We start from the raw sequence: 8,907 nt of genomic DNA, 5'->3' as shown, positions 1-8,907 counted from the left end.
CTGAGATTAGGTTGTAAACCAGTTACTGTTTAATGTATGCTTATTTTAAATTTTAGGTTTACAGAGACTTTGTCAACACCTTTTTAGGATAAGTTTTTTTTTTTGTATGACAAAATATAAGGCTGAGTCTTTGGTTATCAAACTAGCCTTATTTTTGAGTTCATTTTGGTTTATCACAAAACACCTTTTCCAGTTTAGGTCCAATAGAACAAGCTTGTCAGTGCCATGCCCAAAGTGCAAAAATAAAAGTGAATGTGTCACAATAAGTGTTTAAAATGCAAAGAAGCAGTGTATAGAATGAAAAATGATGCTTTTAATGAAAATTGTAAAATAAGTGCATAAAATTAGCAAAATTTTGAAAACTAGAAGAGTGTGAAAATCACAACTCATTACACAAAGATAAGCTGGAGGCACAGGAGCCCCTTTTCCCACCACCTGCTTTGTCTGGTATTTACTTGTGAACTGCCTTGTCAAAGATGTGTGACCAAAGGCTAGTACCCAGGATGATGAATGCTGCTTACACAACTGTTTTCCATTTGGTTTAAGAGAGGTGTGTGTCCATCACAGCAGTGAAGTGACAGTAAAATGGAGATGACAGTCACTTAGGAACCCTGCAATCACTGCTTCCTCACTCACAGGTTGGATGTACTCATTTGAAATCTCGGCCCAGGAAGCACCTTTACAAAGTTTATGGTGAAACAGATGCACGTGTACATTTTATTCTTTAATCTATGTGTTTGGCACATGAATAATATCACCTGGTTGCTGTTTTGTATTGATTTTACATGACCTCCTCCTGTCTAATAGGCTTTTCCTCCAGCCCTGGGCACCACACACTGCTCTGCCCCAACACTGTTCAAGTAATACAAATGGTGCTACCTTTTATTAGGAAGGCTATTCAGCATTTCCATAGTTAATCTATTAATTTAAAGTGCTGCCTGCTAGATTTATTGAATCTTCTCACAGAAAACCAAAGCAGTTATTTACTGTGATTTTTGTTCATTCATACATATCAGAACTATAAAGTATTACAATCACATGACATAAAATGATGCTATTGTTAGGTAGGTGAGGCAGGCAAAACACAAAGGAATAAGAATACGAAGGCGAATGTGACTGCATTTATTCTTGAAGCATCTGTTGAAATGAACAGACCACACAGCACATCTTTAGGATATGAAAACAATAAAAAAGATTGACCAGAGAAAAAGTCTTCCAGACAGTAGGAGGTTGTGCAAAATCAGTATATCTGTGACTAGATATTAGTCATCACAACGACGTGTGTTTTCCTTTTTAAGATTTATTCATTGATGTCCCCACTGCTGTGCCTGGAAAATAGGCCTGTTCCTTCATTCTGCTGAAAGAACATGGACTGAGTCAAGTCTTCCACTACAAAGAGTCCCACTGCATGCTACTTCAGTTGCCTTTATGTGGGCGTAAAGCCTGGCGTTAATAAATAGTTCTATATATCTATCATTCTATGCCTCATGTTATCTCTGCCTGGTGAATGTGAGCTACAAAAAGTATTTATCTTTTTGTATGGCTGCAGTTTTAAATACGTGTCCTACAGAATGTGTGCCCCCACACTTATACAGTTGTGAAATCAACTAAGTTATTTATTGACAAATAGCAACCTTAAATGACTTCCAGACAAGGTACGTGGAAAGTATATAAGACTTTCTAATATTTTTACCAGTGTCAAATATGCAAAAAAAGAAAACTACTGCATACCTGCTGTCACTTGTAAACGTCCCACAATTGCACCCTGTATTGACCCTATGCATACATACAAGCAATCAATGAAATCTCTTTGTCATTACCAAACTTTTCAATGAAAAATATAATTGTAAAATACAGGCTGGAATATGCAGTATAGAAAGTGAGAAATCTCCCGCTAGTCAGCGAACTGGGCCCTCTTCGGTAAACTCTAAAACACTTGTTTGATTTATAACAGCATAGAGTTGAAGGAAGAGAAAGAGAGAGTGAGTGTGAAAGGCATGGCTTTATCCTGTCATAAGTGAACACTCACTTGAGGACCCCAGACATTGGTCCTGGATCATTTTTGCCCTTTGCAGTGTCACACAGGATTACCCAAAAAAAAAAACTCCCACCCTTAACTTCTCACCAACCCATTCCCTTTTCAAGGACCCACACAGCACTTGTGAATATTAGTTCAGCAGATAGAACGTTTACTCCACAGATGGGCAAGGTTGTCATATTTTACATGGAATCAAGCTGTAGAGCAATCATTTGAATGTCTTTGGGAATAAAATAATTGATGAATTCCCAAAAAAGTATCAGCAACCAAGTTCAAGTCTGGGATGTTGTGTTTGGACACTATGCACATGAAGAGTGTCTTGTTTGGAGTGTTCAGCTTGGAGTCTCTACTACATTTACTGTTGTAATTGATCAGTTTATATACTGTATAGGTATAGTGGCCTATAGTTTGACAAATTCTTCTTATATAGTAAAAGTTTTCATTTATCACAATTGTTTCAACATAGATTACTTGTTCGGAACTTAAAGTCTGCAAAACAATTTGAGAAGCAAGTTATCAGCAGGGCATTTATTCTTAGTTAAACAAACTTCACCACAATATCTGAGTCCAATTAAAAAATCTCTTCAGATATATAAGATGCTTGACTAAAGGTGATTAGTTGTTTAATCACCTGTTATAACACAGAGTGTTATCTGCAAAATGAGCACCATTCAGAGGAACATCATACACATTCTTTTCATGAACTGTACTTAAGGTCTTTCTGAAGGAGAACATCAGATGAACAGAGACAAACCAACACTGATTTAAAAATGCATTCTTTTCTAGAACTTGAGATTTACATTATATTTGTATGGTGTCTGTTCATAAAGAGCAGAAAACAGTATTGCTATTCTTCTTCTTCTTTTGGCTGTTCTCATTAGGGGTTGCCACAGCGGATCATCTTCTTCCATATTTTCCTGTCTTCTGCATCTTGCTCTGTAACACCCATCACATGCATGTCCTCTCTCACCACATCCATAAGCCTTCTCTTAGTCCTTCCTCTTTTCGACTTGCCTGGCAGTTGTATCTTTAGCATCCTTTTCCCAATATACCCAGCATCTTCCTCTGCACATGTTCAAACCAATGTAATCTTGCTTTTTCTGACTTTGTCTCCCAACCTTCCAGCTTGAGCTGACCCTCTAATGTACTTGTTTCTAATCCTGTTCATCCTCATCATACCCAATGCAAATCTTGCATCTTTAACTCTGCCACCTCCATCTCTGTCTCCTGCTTTCTGGTCAGTGCCACCGTCTCCAGCCCATATAACACAGCTAGTCTCACTACCGTCCTATAGACCTTCCCTTTCACTCTTGCTGATACCCGTCTGTCACAAATTACTCCTTACACTCTTCTCCACCCATTCCACCCGGTCTGCACTCTCTTTTTCACCTCTCTTCCACAATCCCCATTACTCTGTACTGTTGATCCCAAGTATTTAAACTCATCCACCTTCACCAAGTCTACTCCTTGCATCCTCACCATTCCACTGACCTCCCTCTCTTTCACACACATGTATTCTGTCTTGTTCCTGCTGACCTTTATTCCTCTCCTCACTAGAGCATATTTCCAGCTCTCCAGGGTCTCCCCAACCTGCTCCCTACTCTCACTACAGATCACAATGTCATCAACCATTAAATCTATATATCTCTTCTTTTGATGATATCCTTTAATCAAAATATGAAAGCACTTGCTGAAACAGACACCATTTCATTTCACAACTGAAACATGCAAATAATATTACTACAGATACATTTATTTCTCAAATGAAGTGTGAAGAATCTGGGGAGTACTAAGTGCATTTAGAAATGAGATGATAACAATTGATAGTCTTTAATAAATAAAAGATTGATAATCTTTATAATTCACAACTAAGTCGCTCCACTCGTCCCCAAACCCCGAGGCCTGCGCTATGAGCCAACCACTTTGCGTCTCTGCCGCTCACATTGTGAAGAGGGGGGCTGAACGCACCCCAAGGAGACACGATTGTTCCTCTGTCACGCCCTCTTAAACGGTGAAACAATGAGAAACACATGCAGTTTTTTTTTCTTTCTTTACCTCCTCTTTGCTCGATCAGCTGCTGGATTGTTGCTGCTGCCTTGCCATTTGATCTGCATTTCATGTGGCTCACTTCTGTCATATCACCTATGTCTATATATTCAAATCTCTTTTCGCTTTTACCTTTTCATCAATATCGCATTGAATTTTGATTCCGTGTTTGGAATTACATCGTGACAACGCAACGTATAACTGCCCGTGAGAGAATATCATTTCTTTCTCTCTACAAGAAATGTGTCCGACATAACCATGCAGGACTTTTCCAAATCTCTTTGCATAAGCTCTTGTCCGGCCCTGGGCGTAGTTACATCGATTGGCATGAAGACTCGTCTCATGGGACATGAAAGTGTCTCTGACAATCTCATCTCCTTCCAAAATTTTTTTATAATAGAGAGAAATGAATACTGTTAAGAAACAAAAATAGGGAAACTTTCTGCTAGTCCAAGTCTATTTTTTCAGTGTAGGTAACATTTTTTCCAAGTAATAAATATAACAACCTAGTCAAAGGTTAACATTTGATTCTCTAAGCCTATAAAATGACTTTAATATTTTAGAGATGTAATGAGACAAATTAATAAAAACCAAACCCTTAACATTCATGATACTCTAGCCGTTCTGCCAGATCTGCCAAAAATCAGATGACGTTAATTGTAATATACAATTACACATCCGTTGTGGGAAAGCTGAATTAGAGGGACATCCATAAGTGCTTTTCACTGAAGTGAGCTATTCGACTACAACTGTGCTATAAAGTTCACGAGGATCTTAATATTTACCTTTGGGACACCACTCTATTCTTCTTTAATGTTCTACTCAGCTGAGTGAGAACTGAGATGAATAAAAAGACAGAATCTGGTAATTTCAAAAAAGTCTTGTGCACTGTGTGTTCACATGGATTCCGGTCGGGTAACGAGGCAGGCAATCACAAATGCCCAAGTTCACAATTACGTCTTTGGTGATCAGTTGTTACTTTTATTATTAAAGAAGGGATATTGCACTTTATAGGCTTGTGAACAATTTGGAAAAACAAGAAAAATAGAACTTTAATTTAAATAATTTGCATAAATGGCAATTAGATAATGAAAAACAAGCATACAGTTTACATATTGGTCCACATTGGAAATTTGAAGGGTGCTACAAATCAATGCCTTTACTTTTTAAACCTCTAACGTTAATAACGCACACCACCTCAAGATATCGTTTTATAAGTCGTTTATTTCTTGATACAGAATAGAGATCCATAATAGAAAGCAAATGATAGTTACTTAATAATAAACATAGACGGAAAAGAAGTTGTGAGGAAAACCAAAAAATAAAAACACGCCCCTCCTCCAGCTGACTTGCAGTCGCGCAGCTCCTTCGCCACTTTCTCGCTCTTCAGCTCTCTTTCCAACAGGTGCGCGCACACGTGCTTTTGATGTGAGCAGCCGTGGCGTATTACCTGATGGTATAAAACGACCGGGGTTCGCTTTTGAATTTATAGTACTCTAGGTGTTTTAGTCATGGGGTGCAAGGCTGTACACCAGTTGCTGCTAGCCTTTGGGCTACTTAATTTGTATTTCTATCATGTTTCTGCTGCTTTTGGTTCCAAGAAATTTCGGCATCCTTCGAAAGCACATAAGGCTGTAGTTATACAGAGTGAGGGCTGGGCGCAGCAAAGAGCGGGGTCTCCCCAAACCGTGTCGGCGCAATGTACAGAGACGGAGGTAATCGTGAGCATCAGTTCTGATATGTTTGGTATTCGGCATCCTATCCAGCCGTCCGACTTGACATTAGGTGGGTGTGGAGTGACCAGCCAAGTGTCCGCGCCTCCTACCTTCGTGATCGAAGCGTCGCTGCAAGGCTGTGACAGTAACGTTACGGTGAGCATTTGGTTAATTTTGCATTAACGAATTTAAAGTCTGGTATCGTTTCTTTATTAATCCAAACACCTAAAACTGCATATTGAATGCTAACCTTTTTGACAGCTATAAATTGCTTTTTTTTTTTTAAGCGTCTTTGCATGAAATGCTCAATTTTTCTAAATTGACGTGGATTGCTTAAATGCCTGTTATGAGGACCAGCCTTGGTGTGAGGAATTTTTCCATTTCCTAATAGAATAGCTGGAAGGAAGATTTGAGTGTTTTGGCCTGTGATGCCAAATTTTAAATTTACAAGGGGATTCGCCATGATCAATAATGATCCAGTCTCTGTAGGTGGGGACTGGGCTCCCTATTAAGGAACAATTAACCCAGTGGCCTGGGTGGGACTTAAAAGCACTCAACTGCAAAATGCCTGTAATGACACCCAGATTAACTACATTAGTTGATTTGCTTTTCTAGATGTTTACTGATGAAATAGTGTACAACTTCACCCTTGAGTACAACCCTTCCTCAATTCCTGGTATTCCCATTATGCGAACCAACCCAGCTGTAGTGCAGATTGAATGCCATTATCCCAGGTGAGATGTCTGAATTAGGACCTGCTTGCTGGAATGTTGTAGAATGGAACCTTACCAGGTTATTCAGCTTGAGTATGACTGCAAACACCTTGGGTGCTCTAATCTTGCCTAAGAGCCATCTTATGACCACTTAAGGGGATGGTTAAAGCAGACCAGCTTCTTTGTCTCCCTGCTAGGAATCACAATGTCAGCAGTAATGCTCTGAATCCTACTTGGGTCCCCTATACCTCTACCATATCTGGTGAAGATATTCTGGGATTCTCTCTGGATATAATGAACAGTAAGGCTGTTTTGCAAAGAAATTTTCTAGATTTTTGGTGTTTATGTATAGCTATCTTGACAGACTGGACTAAATGGAATGCAAGGACTAAGGTATTGCTATCTCCACAGGTGACTGGAGTGGTCCAAGTTCCTCCAACACATTCTACCTAGGTGACCTCATTAACCTTCAAGCATCGGTAGACAACACTAACCATGTGCCTCTGCGTATCTTTGTGGACAACTGCATAGCTTCTCCTGCTTCAGATGGTTCTGCACCAACATACCCATTCATTGGCAACCATGGGTAAGGATTCTAAACCTACTTTATGGACCTGACCTTTCCCCTGCCCCCCTTGAAGCACATGATCCTCTTGTGAACTTTTTTTGTGCAGGTGCTTTACTGATGCCCAACTGACAAACTCAAGTTCCCAGTTCATAACTCCAAGGGTTGCTTCATCTACCCTTCAATTTGAACTTGATGCCTTCAGGTTCTTTGATGTGCCTACAAGCTCGGTAAGTCTAAATGTTGCAGAGGTGATAATGAAGTGGCACCTGTTGAAGGGGCAAAAAATATCAATGGTTCTGTGCTTTCAGATTTTCATTACCTGTAATCTGACGGTGACCCTGGCTTCTCAGAGTATTGACTCCTTGAACAAGGCCTGCTCTTACATACCTGGACTGAGCATGTAAGCTTATCCTGTAGGGTTAGTCTAGAGCCATAGTGGCATTCTGGGTTCTGACAGACATGCTTTCCTAAAGGTGGACCTCTGTAGATGGCAGTGACTGGGTATGTAACTGCTGTGATACAAACTGTGTTGCTGGTCTCCCTGGAAGGAAGAAAGCAGGGAAGCGTAAACAAAGACCAAGGAGGAGTGGTAAGTGTCTACTGGAAGTGGTCTCTGGAAAAGGTCCATTGTGTAATTGAAAAACTAAATGCTTTCTTCTGTAGCTCTAACCATCCCTGCTGAATGGGAGAAGACCCTTGTTGTGGGCCCCCTGTTTCTGAAAAGGAAACCTAGGCCTGTGGTGGTTGAACATCTTGCAGCTGCAGAAGACCAACAATCTGGTGAGGTCTTGTAAATGACAAAGCAATGTCGGGCTGTTTTAGACTGCATTTATTCACAACAAAGAATGACCATACAAACAATTGTAGTTTTTAGGTGTTAAATGCAGTCCTTGTTGCTCATGACCTTTTCTTTTTATAGGTTCCTCTGTTCTGGTGCTTGGTTCAGTGTTGGGTATTCTAGCTCTTGCTGCTTCTACTTTCCTTGGTTTCTTTTTGTACCGCAAACAAATTTCTAATTAAATCCATTTACAACCACAAATATTCCAGCCCATTTATTTCATGTGCATGAGCTTTGGTGGAGATGGTTTAGTTGACAGTTAACACCCAGAACAGAGTGATATTGTGTAATGCAGGGCTCAAGTTGTAGCCTTTCCTAGGTTTTTCACACCATAGCCTACTTCCATGGTTTGCTTTTTGTTCATATAGTTGGAGGTTCTCAAAGAATCATGTGCTAAATGCATGGATCCTACCTGTTAGTAAAATTTTAAATGTTTGGTCTGTCATACTTTGATACTGGTTTTTATATTTTTAAAAAAAAAAAAAAAAAAAAAAAACCTGCTTGGGTGCCCATGCACTACTTCTCAGGCCTAAATTGGCCTTCCTACCTGGTCTACTTTATCAAAAGCAAAGGGGTTGCTTTTTGAAGCCAGAACTGTAGTCTCCTTTGGTCACAAGATAAACCAGAATTCTGAATTACATGTAAAGTGTTCTGTGCCCCAAATGATTTATTGGCTAGATAATTGAGGCAGTGGCTTACAAGTAAACACAATCTACTTTTGATCAACTGACTTCTAAATGCAAAGTTTCACTTGGCACAAACTGCCTTGAGTGCCTTGCTTTTTGGGATTATTCTGTCTGATTTAGCTCGAACTTGCTGCTTTTAGGGAGAAGTAGAGGTAAAGATGCAGCTTGAACTTCACTTGCTGTGCTTCACTAAGTGAAGCACTTTGGTCACTGCCATTGTACAAGGGGTGTGGTTTGACTTCCACATTCAATGACTGCTGCACTCATCCAAATTTTATGACCAAAGGCCATATCTGAGAGATG

General features: G+C 39.7%; 1 protein-coding gene across 1 annotated transcript; it reads left to right on the top strand.

Moving 5' to 3' along the window:
- The first annotated feature begins 5,562 nt into the window (after positions 1 to 5,562).
- LOC114648948 (zona pellucida sperm-binding protein 3-like) lies at positions 5,563 to 8,119 on the top strand. The gene is made up of 9 exons (XM_028798303.2): positions 5,563 to 5,955; positions 6,415 to 6,533; positions 6,710 to 6,813; positions 6,924 to 7,098; positions 7,187 to 7,307; positions 7,389 to 7,480; positions 7,554 to 7,669; positions 7,744 to 7,860; positions 8,000 to 8,119. The coding sequence occupies exons 1-9, from the start codon at positions 5,596 to 5,598 to the stop codon at positions 8,098 to 8,100; spliced, it is 1,305 nt and encodes a 434-aa protein (XP_028654136.1). The 5' UTR covers positions 5,563 to 5,595; the 3' UTR covers positions 8,101 to 8,119.
- The last annotated feature ends 788 nt before the right edge of the window (positions 8,120 to 8,907 follow it).

Source organism: Erpetoichthys calabaricus, chromosome 3 (genome assembly GCF_900747795.2).
Source record: "Erpetoichthys calabaricus chromosome 3, fErpCal1.3, whole genome shotgun sequence".
NCBI lineage: Eukaryota > Metazoa > Chordata > Cladistia > Polypteriformes > Polypteridae > Erpetoichthys > Erpetoichthys calabaricus.
The sequence above is the reverse complement of the archived record's forward strand: the minus strand, read 5'-3'. Positions and strand labels throughout refer to the sequence as shown.

What these genes read in the sequence shown, in the direction of transcription:
- LOC114648948 (XM_028798303.2), top strand. Translation starts at nt 5,596, where the DNA reads ATGGGGTGCAAGGCTGTACACCAGTTGCTGCTAGCCTTTGGGCTACTT. An exon ending in TTGATGTGCCTACAAGCTCG is followed by an intron (nt 7,308 to 7,388) that starts GTAAGTCTAAAT and finishes CTGTGCTTTCAG; the next exon opens with ATTTTCATTACCTGTAATCT. An exon ending in TACATACCTGGACTGAGCAT is followed by an intron (nt 7,481 to 7,553) that starts GTAAGCTTATCC and finishes GCTTTCCTAAAG; the next exon opens with GTGGACCTCTGTAGATGGCA.